Source organism: Gopherus flavomarginatus, chromosome 3, assembly GCF_025201925.1.
Source record: "Gopherus flavomarginatus isolate rGopFla2 chromosome 3, rGopFla2.mat.asm, whole genome shotgun sequence".
Classification (NCBI taxonomy): Eukaryota; Metazoa; Chordata; order Testudines; family Testudinidae; genus Gopherus; species Gopherus flavomarginatus.
The window spans coordinates 200,541,719-200,558,081 of NC_066619.1; the positions used below are offsets into that span (position 1 = coordinate 200,541,719).

At 40.9% G+C, this 16,363-nt stretch overlaps 1 protein-coding gene across 5 annotated transcripts in view; it reads right to left on the minus strand.

The window, feature by feature from the left end:
- The window catches only part of LRBA (LPS responsive beige-like anchor protein), a 590,754-nt gene that overhangs the window by 174,974 nt on the left and 399,417 nt on the right, over positions 1 to 16,363 (minus strand). For all 5 annotated transcript variants that reach the window (XM_050946210.1, XM_050946208.1, XM_050946209.1 and 2 more), the window contains 3 exons: positions 12,657 to 12,759; positions 10,055 to 10,170; positions 5,508 to 5,620 (listed from right to left, as the gene is read on the minus strand). In XM_050946210.1, coding sequence (XP_050802167.1) covers positions 5,508 to 5,620; positions 10,055 to 10,170; positions 12,657 to 12,759 — 332 coding nt within the window. The remainder of the gene's footprint in view (positions 1 to 5,507; positions 5,621 to 10,054; positions 10,171 to 12,656; positions 12,760 to 16,363) is intronic.

Below are 16,363 nucleotides of genomic sequence, written 5' to 3' on the forward strand. Positions count from 1 at the left end.
GCAATGGCAGGTAATAGCCTCCACAGGGACACTAGCTGTGTATTCTCAGAATACGCTTTCCTCGGATACAACTCCTGTATCTTGGAGGTATAGTGAGTGACTGTGCTGACTTTATACTCCTTAAGGATTTTTCCATACTTGAGAAGTCCTCAGCTACCCAGTTTGGGGAGCTTTACAATACTTTTGTGCTGGAAAAGTAAAAAAAAAGTTTCTCAGGAGGCACAACCTTGCTCAATAGGTCAATGCTGAAATGGAAAACATGGACTCACTGTATTTTAAGTAAGCATGACGGACACAAGACAATAAAATGAAATCTTTCAGTTCTCTGACCACAGTTACAGAAGCACTAGTCATGATACCATACTTAAGGATAAGTTCCATTTTGCACTTAAATGCAGGGATTCAACTTCTATTTTATTAAGAAAAACACACTCTACCCTTCCCAAACTAACAGAACTTTAAGTACAAAATGAATTTTCAGAGAATTTACAAGTAAATCTGTTAGGTTATGAATAAAAGATTGATTAAAAACCAAGTCCTTTAAAAATTTTAGTATCTTTGCCAGCCTTTTTTTGGTGCCAAAGTATCGTAATAATAGAAAAACAAACATTTCACATTTTCCAGATAGTTAAAATTAATTGAAATATTGAGAATGTGTTATATTTGAAGAAATTAGGTTATAATTAAGAAATTAATAATGACTGGTATCAATTTGTATCATTATATAAGCTACAGAGAGGCTCATGTAATTCTTGCATTTGCCTTTCTAGCATCAGAGGTAACTCAACGAATCACCGCCCTTTCCTCTGCAATTAATTTGCATGAAAATAATCTATTGGTTGTAACAACTCAGGGGTATGAGAGAGACTGATCACATGCACCCAGAGTTCTGAGTGATAGATTAGTGTCCAACTGTCACTTCTCAGTGCTTGAAAAGTTTCCCATGGCACTTTTATCTTGGCTTCGCTGCAGACTGAGGTGACACTTGTAACACTTGCTTCATGGAACCCAGAATAAGTCACCATGTCATTTCTCCACCTTAGCAAGAGAAGGTATTGCTGAAGCTTAAACTATACGACAGCTCCCTACTACACCAGTCTGTCTACCTTACCAGCAAACTCATCAAGATTCTGGCTATCTAAACTTTACCTTGCAGGTAACATTCAGTGAACTCTAGTTCTCAAGCTTCCCTGAGACGTCCCTCTGTACTATCCAGTCCCTCTCACTGGACACTCACGGAAACAGTACTGAGATGCTTTATAGTAAAACTAAGAATAAGTATATTAATAAAGAACATAGATTTAAGTGATACTAAGCAAAAGAAAAATAGAAACAGGTATAGTTACCAAAAAAAACAAAAAACCAAAACCCACACACTTTCTAGTGTCTAAAACCTAACTTCAGCGAGTGCAATCTTTCCCTAAGCAGCTTTCTCATTTACATCAAGCTATGAGCATGTCCAGCCCTCCAGGCTAGGGGTGGCTCCAGGCCTCAGCACACCAAGCACGTGCTTGGGGCGGCACGCCGCGGGAGGCGCTCTGCCGGTCGCCGGGAGGGCGGCAGGCAGCTCCAGTGGACTTCCCGCAGGCGTGCCTGCGGAGGGTCCGCTGGTCCTGCGGCTCCGGTGGACCTCCCATAGGCGTCTCTGCGGAGGGTCTGCTGGTCCCGCGGCTTCGGTGGAGCATCCGGAAGCACGCCTGCGGGACATCCACCAGAGCCGCGGGACCAGCGACTGGCAGAGCGCCCCCCGCGGCATGCCACCGTGCTTGGAGCGGCGAAATGGCTAGAGCCGCCCCTGCTTCAGGCAGTAGGATCCACCATTCACAGAATCAGAAGGTGCTTATTTCTTTGTCCTTTGTGACAGATAACAGGAGAGTCCTTTTTCTTCAAAGTCCAGAAACCCCTTGAAATGTATTCTTTGAAAAGTAACGCTAGACAAAATTAAACAATCTGCTTGAAAATCTCAAGAAAAGTCAGGCTTTGCCCACAGCTTATTTGTTGTAAATTTAGGGAAGATGCACTCTGTTCTTTGTACAAAACAGAAAGTGAGGACTCCCCTGCTGCTTGTTCAGGCACCAAGTCCCTTCCTCATCCTCAGGTCAGTTTGTTTTTTTTTCAATTGACTTAACCACTTTGTTTACAGTAGATGTAAATGTTCTTTCATTGTCCTTCGCTTGTAATCAAGTCAGGCAGCCAGAAATATACATTCCTTTGTCAAGGACAGGCTTGCTTATCAACTTCTTCCAAAACATATCTCCAGCAAACATACATAACTTTATTCACAACATGTACGTACATTGTACAATGATATTTATGATGCCATCAGTTTTTACATGACACCTTACAAGTCACTGTATGGCTAAATATTTTGACAACCTTGTGTTGAGTGTGCCCTTTGCCAGTTCACATAAGTGGCTCTTAGGTTCACAACACTGGCAGGGAAAACTGAGGAAAGAGCACTACAGTGACATAATTAAGGGAAAATATGATAAAAATCGAATGCATCTTTAAAAGTCAATTTATTTTGATCAGGAATCTAAAATATTTAAAATGGCTTAATTGCATGATTATTGCCTGGCATCACTACAGTACAGAATTAAGCTTGTTTCAGTGCTTTAACTGTGCATTTCTTACCTTGATATGTTTGGATTTCTTTTAATTGTACCCTTAACTCTCAATTTTTGGGGTTTATGCAGGTTGGTTCTGAACTAATTTTAACATCCCTGTAATATTTTTTAGCCTTCGATTAATATGCACTCATATTCAATTCCATAATAAGGTAGTTTTTCATCTAGAAATCAACAATAAAGTGTTCATTACATTGCAGATGGATTTTTTCTACAACTAAAATTCCTTCAAAATATTGATACTTTAACTTCAAAAGGGTTGTCAAATATAAAAATCTATGTGAGATTATTTGTCAAACGTGTCAAGAAAGAATATTGTGAGCCAAATCAAGTTAGCTAGTCAAATTTATCAATTCTGTTGATTAGTATTATTATAGCACAATATGGTTTAGTTTTGCACTTGAAAGATTCCTCCCTTTCAGTTTTGTACAAAGAACAGAGTGCATCTTCCCTAAATTTACAACACATAAGCTGTGGGCAAAGCCTGACTTTTCTTGAGATTTTCAAGCAGATTGTTTAATAATTAAACAAATAAAAACAGTACAACATAGGATAAAAGGAAAAATAAGATGTTTGAAAATGTTTTCTCCTGTGTCTCTCACCTTTTTTAGATTCTTTTTGCTAGCAACTGGCTGGTTCCTTTTCCTGTACACTTTCCATATAATTAAAACTCATCGTGATTAATATACATTTGAAGACATCAGGTTGCAATTAACTACCATTTTTTCCTCCAGCTTTCTGACTAAGTTAACCAGTTTCTTCTACCCAACATGGCTGCCTTTTGCTCCACAACACCAATTTTGGGGATCTGGAAGCAATTTTTCCCTCCAAGAAAGATTGGGAAGATGTCGGTGGGTTGCTTTGCCTTCACTGCAGTTCCCTGGTGGCCCAGTTTTAGACTAATAAAGAATAAAAATTTCAAAGTACTAAGTTCAATAAATTGAGTTCATAATAGTAACTTCTGACTATTATCCAGTGTAGGTCAGAGGCTCAAAGGCACCAGATCCCAGGGTAAACATGAGTAAGAATCTATGTGGTAACTCATGGACCCTATTAGCTTCTAGGAACAAAAAGGAGACCTTAATTGGGAGCAGTACACTTCTTATATGTACTGTTATCCCCAGTACAAAGGACAGAGGATTAGGAGGTAGGCAAATCCTAGCAGTTATGGGCCTACTCTGAATAATGCTAATATGGTATTGTTATTAATAATAATTTGTATTGCATATGGGCTTTTAATACCACACTAAACCCAAGTAAATATCTGATATTTAAGATCATGAAAAGCTGGGGGAGGAGCTGGCTTAAAGTTAAAGTGTTAATAAAGTTGTGGAATGTCATTTTAAATCCATCCCTGAGTCTGCATTTTATTCTCCTGAGTGTCATAACTGAACACCATTTTTTCCCATTGGTATTTTTCCAAATTGGCAGTAGTGTATGATTTTGGCATTGTAGGTGGGAGTAATATAAGAAATATTTCCCAAGAAATTTTACTGTAAAATATCTATAAACATTCACATTTAAGAAAATGTTACAGAATAGAAACATCAGCAAGCTAATGTTAGAATCTAGACACACATACATCTCACCAGTTAGAACTCCAGCAATGCTCATGCGTGCACACGAAATCACAAGGGAAGACCTCACAGAATCCCTCAATACTTACCTCTCAATGTAAATTTCTAAATATAATAATGGGAGCAAACCATTCTAACTGTTCTACAAGTAAATTAAGTGATATCCAGCAGTGGTTATGATCAGAATTATCTGACAGAATTATTTTGATGACATGACAAAACTTTATTGAAAGAAGGACAGTGGATAATGGGGTGATTTTTACCTAGATCTCACCAAGACATTCAATAAACTAATGCAATAGAAATTTAAATAAAATTAGCATTTCTTGAGTCAGTCCTATAAAACGAAGACACACAGAAACCAGTTTAGAATACTATACTACCATATGGAAGTTAAGGTCTAGTATATTGAAGTTGCAAATAAATCATACAGTCCATGAGGCTGAATAAATGGAGAGAGCAAATATAAAACAAGAGATAATGACTCCATTGTATAAAGCTTAATGAGTCCACATTTGCAAATGCAATAAGGTACCCACATTTGTTCACTTAAGAAAGAATACCTTAACAGTTTGAATCAAGTACAAAAAAAGCAGCAAGACTAAATTTATGGGTATGGAGGAAGAGTTGTATGAAGAAAGGCATATCGAACTCTGGAGAGAAAAAAAGGGTACCTTCATTATAGTAGGTACTTACGGTACCTAAAGGGGACATCCAAAGGGACAGAGAAAATAGTCTTTTTTACACACTGGGAATAAGGACATGACCCAGGAAATACTTAAGGCATAACACCATCACAGGATCTACCTACTAAGAAGAAAGGATTTTCATCAAAAACCCAATGAATGGACTTGGCTGATCTTTAGTCCTTACCAGACATGCTTTTCTCTGTTAGTGTTTCTAACTTAAAAAGAAATGTTCAAACTAACTGCATGTATGTTCTACAACCGAAGGCATCTTCTATTAAAAATAGTCTTAAAATGATATCAGTGGAAATAATATGCATATCAATAACTCGTTTTCCCATAAAATACAGTTGGTCCTCTACCTATTAGCAGTACCTGTGTGTAAATATGATATTCTGCTAATGGTTGCACATTTAACAATATTAATATATCTCACAAGCAGGACCAATCCCCAGACAGATTTTTGCCCCAGATCCCTAAACGGCCCCCTCAAGGATTGAACTCACAGCCCTTGGTTTAGCAGGCCAATGCTCAAACCACTGAGCTATCCCTCCCTTCAAAACAATTTAAGCTAGTGTGACAGTTACTGAAAACATATCATCTCTGATGACACATACCTTTGACAAATCCCTGAAGTTGCTAGGAAGTGTAAGGTCCAACTCTTCTGATTCATAGTTAGTGATAACCCAGGGGAATACAGGATACTGATTTAAGTCATTGTAAGTACGTCCTGGTGAAAACAAAAACAACACTTTATTTAAAGGCAATAAAACAAAATACTGACCTTGGAGATATGATTTATTATATCATTTGATAACCACCAAAAGAAATGCTTTTTTATTATAAATCTTTTACAATTGTAATGTCTGAATTTTCTTTGTTGAAAAGGATATGAAAAAGTTTTATTGGATTGCCAGTATTCCATTTTAAATATTGTGGTCCATTCAACTTTAATTGTCAACTCTCTTGCACGCTATAAAAAGTGACAGTTAAATGCATTCATTTATATATATATATATATCTTTTTATTTTTTGTTTTTTGTACAGATCTATAATCTAATCTTCTAGCCTACTCTAAATTGAACTGACTATAAGAATAGAAAAGGCCAATGACCTTCGGGCATAGAAATAAAGTGGCAGATTCTCCATCCCAGTTGTGCAACACTTGGATGCACTGGAGAAGGGAGAGATACAGATATTAGATTTTGAGCTGCATGACACTGGCACAAGTCACATCCACCAGCTGTCTGCCATCAGAAATTCACATGCATAAAGGGAATTCTCCACTAACCTTATGAACACTTAAAAACTTAGACTGAAAAATGTGGCCTGAAGTATTTAAATTTCATTTCTACATTTGTGCTTAATTTAGTCTATCAGTTGGACTAAACTGGTGAAAACAAAATATGCTACCAAAATTGTTTCTAGTTCTCATCTTGATGGATACATTGCAATGTTATTATGTTTATATATCGTGAAATTATAGTCTTTGCTTTTCATTGAATCCTAAAAGTTAGATAATTCAAACCATCTTCCTGCCAATGCAGGATTATTTCCAACACCACAGTTTCTAGTGTTTTGTCCAGTTTTCTTTTAAAAGTCTCAAGTGACAACTTCCACAACCGTCCCAGGGTGACTATTTCACAGCCTAATCTATCTCATTGCCAGGAAATGGTTTCTAATACTCTGCCTAAATTTTCTTTTCTTGGTTTCATCCCATTACCCCTAACAATGGCACAAACACACCACATTACATATTTTTCCTAAGGAAATTTACATTTATAGATTTATATAGCCCTTACTATTTCCTTATTAATCATTCCCTTCAAAGTCCCCTGAAAATTCTTTTTGTTCTTCTATGAACTCTCTCAGCTTCGTTAATCTCTGTCTTGCACAGTGGGATGCTTCACACAGTACCACCTCCTGGCTGCCTCAGGAAGGAGTAGTAAAAGCAGCAAAGAATCCTGTGGCACCTTATAGACTAACAGACGTTTTGGAGCATGAGCTTTTGTGGGTGAATACCCACTTCTTCAGATGCATGTGGTGGAAATATTCAGGGGCAGGTATATATATGCTAGAGATAACGAGGTCAGTTCAATCAGGGAGGATGAGGCCCTGTTCTAGCAGTTGAGGTGTGAAAACCATGAGAGGAGAAACTGTTTCTGTAGTTGGCAAGCCATTCACAGTCTTTGTTCAATCCTGAGCTGATGGTGTCAAATTTGCAGATGAACTGAAGCTCAGCAGTTTCTCTTTGAAGTCTGGTCCTGAAGTTTTTTTGCTGCAGGATGGCCACCTTAAGGTCTGCTATAGTGTGGCCAGGGAGGTTGAAGTGCTCTCCTACAGGTTTTTGTATATTGCCATTCCTAATGTCTGATTTGTGTCCATTTATCCTTTTCCGTAGAGACTGTCCAGTTTGGCCGATGTACATAGCAGAGGGGCCTTGCTGGCATATGATGGCGTATATTACATTGGTGGATGTGCAGGTGAATGAACCAGTGATGGTGTGGCTGATCTGGTTAGGTCCTGTGATGGTGTCGCTGGTGTAGATATGTGGGCAGAGTTGGCATGGAGGTTTGTTGCATGGATTGGTTCCTGAGCTAGAGTTATTATGGTGCGGTGTGCAGTTACTGGTGAGAATATGTTTCAGGTTGGCAGGTTGTCTGTGGGCAAGGACTGGCCTGCCACCCAAGGCCTGTGAAAGTGTGGGATCATTGTCCAGGATGGGTTGTAGATCCTTGATGATGCGTTGGAGGGGTTTTAGCTGGGGGCTGTATGTGATGGCCAGTGGAGTCCTGTTGGTTTCTTTCTTGGGTTTGTCTTGCAGTAGGAGGCTTCTGGGTACACGTCTGGCTCTGTTGATCTGTTTCCTTATTTCCTCGTGCGGGTATTGTAGTTTTGAGAATGCTTGGTGGAGATTTTGTAGGTGTTGGTCTCTGTCTGAGGGGTTAGAGCAGATGCGGTTGTACCTCAGTGCTTGGCTGTAGACAATGGATCTTGTGATGTGTCCAGGATGGAAGCTGGAGGCATGAAGGTAGGCATAGCGGTTGGTAGGTTTTCGATATAGGGTGGTGTTAATGTGACCATCACTTATTTGCACCGTGGTGTCAAGAAAGTGGACCTCCCGTGTAGATTGGTTCAGGCTGAGGTTGATGGTGGGGTGGAAGCTGTTGAAATCATGGTGGAATTTTTCCAGAGTCTCCTTCCCATGGGTCCAGATGATGAAGATGTCATCAATGTAGCATAGGTAGAGAAGGGGCATGAGTGGACGAGAGCTGAGGAAGCGTTGTTCCAGGTCGGCCATAAAGATATTGGCATATTGTGGGACCATGCGGGTGCCCATAGCAGTGCCACTGATCTGGAGATATATAATGTCATCAAATTTGAAATAGTTGTGTGTAAGTATAAAGGCACAGAGCTCAGCAGCCAGTTGTGCTGTGGCATCATCAGCGATAGTGTTCCTGACAGCTTGTATTCCATCTGTGTGTGGGATGTTTGTGTAGAGAGCCTCTACATCCATGGTGGCTAGGATGGTGTTTTCTGGGAGGTGACCAATGCATTGTAGTTTCCTCAGGAAATCAGTGGTGTCACGGAGATAGCTGGGAGTGCTGATGGCATAAGGTCTGAGTAGAGAGTCCATATATCCAGACAGTCCTTCAGTGAGAGTGCCAATGCCCGAGATGATGGGGCGTCCAGGATTTCCGGGTTTGTGGATCTTGGGTAGTTTTAGGAGTAGGTTTACATTGGTCGGGATATTGGAGCTTCCAGAGCCCATTCTTATAGACAAGCATAGCCTGGTCCATAGCCAAGCTCCAGAGTCAGGCCTTTTGAAATGCCACCTTGCCTGATGGGTGTAGGTGTGTGTTTAATAAAGGTAAAGGGAGCCTTGCTACCCCAAACATGAATAATTTAGCCTTCCCTTTGTTCCATAACATTATCTTTTTTACTCCTTCTAGTTTAAACAACAGGTACCACTACCTCACTTTGCTCTCTCGATACTGCATTACAAACCCTTTCCTCGGCAGTAAGGATTTTGGCCCATGAAATCATTCACTGGATGCACAAAATTTGTGTCATGGATCCCAAGCTAGTTTGCCCCAGGAAAGAGTTCAACTCATCTCATTTGGATGGCAAGCTTGCAATGAAATCACCTCAATCTTCTTATTTATAAAAGCTGCCAGCATCTTGGCATCTGTGAGGCAACGATTAATTAAGGACAGATTGATTTATGAATCGTGCTTTGTAGGTGTTGAGGTGTTTATTCCTAGCCATCATTTCCATATTATCTAGGTCTGGAGCTATGCTAACAGGTCTTTCAGTGTAGTCTAAGCCACAAATAATGTAGAGGGAATTGAGGGGTTTCATAATGCTTTGAGAGCAAGATATTTGGAAAATAATATTCCACATAGCTGTCCCAGCCTGTGTTCTTTTAATGATGTGCTGTTCTTTTATCCTTGACAACTTACTTCAGCATAGTGTCTTATATTAAGGCCTGGCTGGAATCTACTGGAATGGTATATACTAAATGAAGCATACACTAAGCATAGCTAAGCAGGATTTCAGACACTAGAGCAGGGGTTAGATCAGTTCCCTGATTGAGGAATAAATTAGCTGCGGGAGGAGATGGTTGGCCTTCCAGCACTGCAGTGGTTGTGAACTTGGAAAACCCTTTCCATATAACAATGACATTTGTTGCCCATGGGAGCATTCAGTCTCTCCAACTGAGTGTTCATGATTCATCAGCAAATATGAGATTGCAATCATGTTTAGACCTTGGGATTAGGTGAACCTGTTTTGTCATAGGGAGATAGTTTTGTGAGTATTGAAAAGAGAATGGTAATAGCAAAGAGGCCACTATCTCCTCTCTGCCTTTCCACTACTGCCAGGACCTTCTGCACTTTGGGCTACCCTGTTCAAGTTCAGTTCAATGTAAACTCTTCTTCCTCTGATTATGAAGGGAAACCTGGATTATCATTGAAATGTTTTAATTTGAAAAAAGTATTATCTATAAGTTGCATGGGAAAAGGCCTATTTTTAGAAAGTTTACATGAAGGAGTGAATCTAACACTGAGTCATCATCCTCATGTCCTGAAGAAACTGTGCTACCAGTAACTGGTCCACTAATATTTTCCTTTCTGAAGCAGATCACTGAAGGAGTTTACATTACCTGCTATGGTGTTTAGAAACATCAGATATTCAAAGTTTGAAATTTCTCTGTGCTGCCACCGCTGGGTCATATTGGAAGCTTTGAAAATCTGACGTGGACTGGCCAAAGAAATGCGTCTGGAAAACAAAATCATTACAGTGAGAAAATTATACGAAACCTTTTAAAAAGACCTGAAGCCTTTCTTCTGTACCTATCTACTTTTACTGCAAAACAGAGGAACACTCTTTTTACTTCTGGATTTCATAGCAGTGGAACTTTGGAGAGGGATCACATAGAAATATGAATATTTAAGTGCCTAAAATCTTCTTATGGGAAGAATAATTACACTTAAATTGTTATATCATATATAGCACATAGACTATTGTTAATATTTTAGTTTATGATTACTAAATAAGAACAGGCTTGGGGTTTGTCTACATGGCATGTTAAAGGGCGCCAGAAGGATATGATTTGTAAAACATTCTAATGTTAACATGAACTAGGTACCTTTTGGAGTATGCCAGCAGGTTCTACACGGCAATCACAGCACATATTAGAGCGCTTTACAAATCAGACTCTTCTAATGAACTTTGCAAGGCAATTCTCCCTATACCTAGACCTTAAATCAGATGTAATTTACATCGAAAAATGCAGTAACATGTAACTGTAGGCATGTTTTATCTTAATGGTTAAAGTGCTATGCTAGATTTGTCTGGTGAAGTCCAGCTGCTATTTTGGAGATTTCTAAAGTTTATTTTCATGGTTTTATAACCTAATGAGAACAAAGGACTAAAAATCATTTGACGGCTGGATATTTTCATGTGCCATGATCTGAATTCTTGTGAACATTCAACACAAATCTCTATAGTTGTGCAAGCTCAACTAATCCAAGAGGTTGAAATGTGTTACTTCTACATGATTTATAGAGATGGTAGATTATTAAAGAAGAAAATTATTATATGGCATTTAAAATTTTCACCTTAGAATAAAGCCATCTTTTGGTGTCTGTTTCTAAGTCTCTTGAGAATAAAAGACAACAATCAGATGAAGAAGGACTTTTATTATAAAATCCACTCTCAAGATTTAAATGCTAAGCAACTTTGGGGATTTAGCCATAAATAACTCAAGCAATTAAACGATTGGAGTTTGATGCCAGATTTCTTGAAGTTTGAGAAAGACTATAAAACTATCCCCTGGAAATTATAAATCAGGCAGAAAAGGGTTGATCCCAAAATTCCATAAGACTATTCTATTCATAATAAAAACATCTATAAACTCCAGCAGTACATTATTTAAGAGGAATCTAGAATAAGCCTTTACCAGTACCTATTAAACAGAATAACCATGGCTCACGTATTTATTTGTGCTACTGATAAAATATTGATAAACTATTAACAATTTATATATAATTTTTATAGTACAAGTATTATATTAAATTACAACTGCATATGCACTAATTGTACCTTTAAAGTGTATACATTAAATTCAATTTTTCAAGCAGTAAACACCAAATTCTTAATGAAATGTCACAGTTTAGTTCTTTATTTCCCTTAAAGCATGATTGTATAATAGTTGTTTCTGTTACAGATCAGGTTTAAGATATAGAGGACTTTTTCTGATCACTGTGAAAACCATGTCCAAAATATTTAACATCACTTCATTTCTTCCTATTGATACACAAAATAAAACAAAACCACAGCTTTCACAAATTTGAAGAAAGAACAGTGATAAAATTAACTCAATATTGCCATTTCTTAAGGAAATTCTTAGAAATCCTTTTTTTTTTTATTTTCTTAAAGTTTACTCATTGAAAGCGAGCAGGTAAAATAATTGATTATGACTAAATACACCTGTAAGCAGACAATGGAACCACGTACATGGGACCTAATTCAATTCCATGTACGTGAATGTAGTTGAATGGACATGGGATTGGGCCCCTTTGTTTCATTCAGAACGTTCTTGATAATCTAGGCCTATCCTCTTCTAAAAAGACTCAGTCAATTGGGCCAGATTCTGGAGCAGTTTTAGGATGCAGACAAATAGCCTGAGATTGTCAAATTCACTTCACCTGTAACCCAAGGTCAAGTTTGAACTTTGGCCTCCAGAGTTGAAAGGCAAATGCATCAAATGACTACCTCAGTCTTTCTTCAACTTATACACTTCTAAACAGGTGTACAGTTTCCTATTGATGAGAAACTGCCATTTTCAGATAGGCTGAAGTGTTGTGGAGAGTTGAAAGATGTCTCAGTCAACCTAATATAATTGAAAACTGCCACAAAAGCTAATCAATCCTCCATCCAGACTCCTACATTTCACAGAGCTGACAAGCATAAAGGAACTTAACCTCCTTAAACAGGGAAAGTGACTGTGTCTTAACCAGTAAGAGGGCAACTTTCTCCATAACATGACAGAAATCCAAAACCCTCAAAACTCAATCTTTCTGTTCATATGATTATGTAATAAAGATAAGCTCTGCTCTGCCTTTGAAATTTTGCAGTACAACTAAACTGAAAGAATTGTGTGCAGCGGGTGGGTTGTTTTGTGTTTTTAAACCATTTAGTTTAAAAAAGGAAGATAATTAAGAAAAATCAAACTGTAGCTTATATCTTTCATAGTAAAATACCTGGTCTGTGGTAGCCCAAAGCTAGTGCCAATGCCAACACGTGGTAGACAGTTAACCACTTTTTTTACTGTTGCTGGGTCTGGGAAGTTGAACATGATAGCAACTGTGAACAAACAGAACAGTTAGAACATGACATTATTTCCTGTCATTTATAGTAGGCTTCCTATACTAGGCTTCCTACTTGAATTCAGGTCTATCAGATATAGCATTAAATATCTTTTCCCATAATATACTATAAGTCAAATGTTTTATACATCATTAGTTATTTCTTTTTAAAACTGCATTTTTAGAGCTACTTCTAGTTGTAAACACTAGCAGAAGTTTCAGCAAATGTCTTATTAGCATTAACTGAGCACACATTACCTATAGCAATTTTTTATTTGAATATAATAAAATTTAAAGTTATGTTTATTCATCTTTATTTCCAGATTCAGCTTGGCAAAAGAAAAAGCATACACAGTTTGTATAGTAAGTGCATCATACACAACTGTGACTTCTGCTGGGAATTTTTATTTTTTTAAGCTATTTTCCACTTAAGTGGAATTAGAAGAGAAATATTTAAAGATTTTCAACAGACATGAATTCTTTTTTTTAAAAAAATACCTCTGTGACGTTGCACTTTATGTGATTTTATGAAAATATGCTAATAAGTGTGAATATAATGTAACTGGAATATGCTTCATGCAAAAGGTCTCTTGTAAGGTATCGTTAAAAAGCTTATAATCTACTGACTGTGGTCATCCTATCTGTCTGTATGTATCATTCTTGTATCAAACTAGAAATATGAAATCTAACTCTGCAAGCCTATTGTAATTATGCAAAGTGTGAGCCATTAATTGTGGTTTGGAATAAGACGGTTACTCACCTTTGTAACTGTTGTTCTTCAAGATGTGTTGCTCATATCCATTCCAGTTAGGTGTTCGTGCGCCGCGTGCACATTCGTCGGAGACTTTTTTACCCTAGCAACACTCGGTGGGTCGGCAGGTCGCCCCCTGGAGTGGCGCCGCGATGGCGCCTGATATATACTCCTGCCGGCCCCTCCGCTCCTCAGTTCCTTCTTGCCGGCTACTCCAACAGTGGGAAAGGAGGGCGGGTGTGGAATGGATATGAGCAACACATCTCGAAGAAGAACAGTTACAAAGGTGAGTAACCGTCTTTTCTTCTTCGAGTGCTTGCTCATATCCATTCCAGTTAGGTGATTCCCAAGCCTTACCTAGGCGGTGGGGTTGGAGCGAGACGTTGCGGAATGTAAGACCGCTGAGCCGAAGGCGGAATCGTCTCTAGACTGTTGGACCAATGCGTAGTGTGATGCAAAGGTGTGGATGGAAGACCAGGCGGCCACGCGGCAGATGTCCTGTATGGGAACATGGGCCAAGAACGCGGCAGATGAAGCTTGAGCCCGAGTAGAGTAGGCAGTGAGATGGCCCGCCTGAGCATGAGCCAAGTCATAGCAAGCCCGAATACACGATGTAACCCAAGATGCAATACGTTGGGAGGAGATTGCCATGCCCTTCATATGTTCCGCCACCGCCACGAATAGCTGAGGTGAGCGCTGGAAGGGCTTGGTCCTCTTGATGTAGAAGGCGAGAGCCCTTCAGACATCCAAAGTATGGAGCTGTTGCTCTCGTCGCGATGAATGCGGCTTTGGACAAAAGACTGGCAGGAAGATGTCCTGGTTAACATGAAAGGTGGAGACGACCTTAGGGAGGAATGCCAGGTGCGGTCGCAGCTGCACCTTGTCCTTATGGAACACAGTATATGGAGGATCCACAGTCAATGCACAAAGCTCTGAGACTCGTCTAGCCGAGGTGACAAGGACTAGGAAAGCTGTTTTCCAGGACAGGTACAGCAGCGAGCATGTGACCAAAGGTTCAAAAGGGGGCCCCATGAGCCTAGTTAAGACGAGGTTCAGGTCCCAGGTAGGGGTAGGGCGTTTGACCTGTGGGTATAGTCGCTCCAAGCCTTTGAGGAATCTGGAAACTATAGGTGGGAAAAAACAGAACTGCCAGCTTCCCCCGGATGGAAGGTGGATATAGCCGCAAGATGTACTCGCAAAGAGGAGATCGCCAACCCCTGCTCTTTGAGAGACCACACGTAGTCCAGGATAGTGGGGACTAATACAGAATGCGGAGAATGGCCGTGCTGGTCACACCAGTGGCAGAAGTGCTTCCATTTTGCGAGGTATGTCGAGCGCGTGGAGGGCTTCCTGCTTCCCAGCAACACCTGCTGTACTGCGGCGGAACAGCATAACTCCGACTGGTTTAACCAGACAGGAGCCATGCAGTCAGATGAAGGGACTGCAGGTCCGGATGGTGCATCCTGCTGAAGCCTTGTGTGATCAGGTCCGGCAAGAGCGGCAGGGGAATTGGGTCTGCCAGGGACAGCTCGAGCAGCATGGTGTACCAGTGCTGCCTCGGCCAAGCCGGAGCGATCAGGATAATGCGGGCTCTGTCCCTGCAGAGTTTGAGCAGGACTCGGTGGACAGGAGGGAACGGTGGGAAGGCGTAACAGAGGTGGCCCGTCCACGGAATCAGGAACGCGTCCAACAGGGAGCCCGGGGAGCGACCCTGTAGGGAGCAGAACACCTGGCATTTCCTGTTCATTCTGGATGCAAACAGGTCTATGTGGGGAAAGCCCACCTCCGGAAAATCGAATGGAGAACGTCTGGATGGATGGACCATTCGTGTGACAGGAAGGACCTGCTCAGGTGATCTGCGAGAGTGTTCCATACCCCCGGGAGAAAGGAAGCCACTAGATGTATGGAGTGGGCTATGCAGAAGTCCCACAGCCGTATCGAGAACCGTGTCCCACCCTGCTTGTTGATGTAATACATGGCCGTTGTGTTGCAGTGTTCACGGACAACACAACGGCCATGTAGATGGCGCTGAAAGGCTTGGCATGCCAGCTGGACCGCTCTCAGCTCTCGTACATTGATGTGGAGCGTCAACTCCCGGGGTGACCAAAGGCCTTCGGTGCGCAGGAGCCCTAGGTGGGCGCCCCAGCCCAGCGAAGACGCGTCCGTTGTTAGGGACATGGAGGGCTGGGGAGGATGAAACGGCAGGCCCGCACACACTCGGGATGACGTCTTCCACCAGTCGAGGGAGCCTAGAACATCCGGGGGAACTGTCAGAATAATGTCTATGGCGTCCCTGCCCGGCCGATAGACCGAAGCGAGCCAGGTTTGCAGAGGGCGCACTTGCAGTCTGGCATGCCTTGTGACAAAAGTGCATGAGCCATGTGCCCCAGCAGAGCAAGGCAAGTATGAGCAGAAGTGGTTGGAAAGCTCTGAAGACTTTTGACAAGGGAGACTATGGCCTGACACCGGTGTAGGGGCAAACTGGCCGTTGCAAGGTTGGAGTCCAGCATTGCCCCGATAAATTCTATCCTCTGCGTAGGCACCAGGGTGGACTTGTCCAAATTGATGATCAAGCCTAGACGCATAAACAGCTCCCTGATGATGGTGACATGACTGATGACTTGTGCCTCTGAAGCCCCTCGAATAAGCCAGTCGTCGAGGTAAGGGAAGATCTGTATTCGATGACGGCGCAGGGAAGCAGCGACGACCACCATACACTTCGTGAAGACCCGAGGGGCCGAGGAAAGACCAAAGGGAAGGACAGTAAACTGGTAGTGACCCTGATTTACCACAAAGCGCAGATACCTCCTGTGCGGGGGATAAACTGCAATATGGAAATATGCGTCCTTCA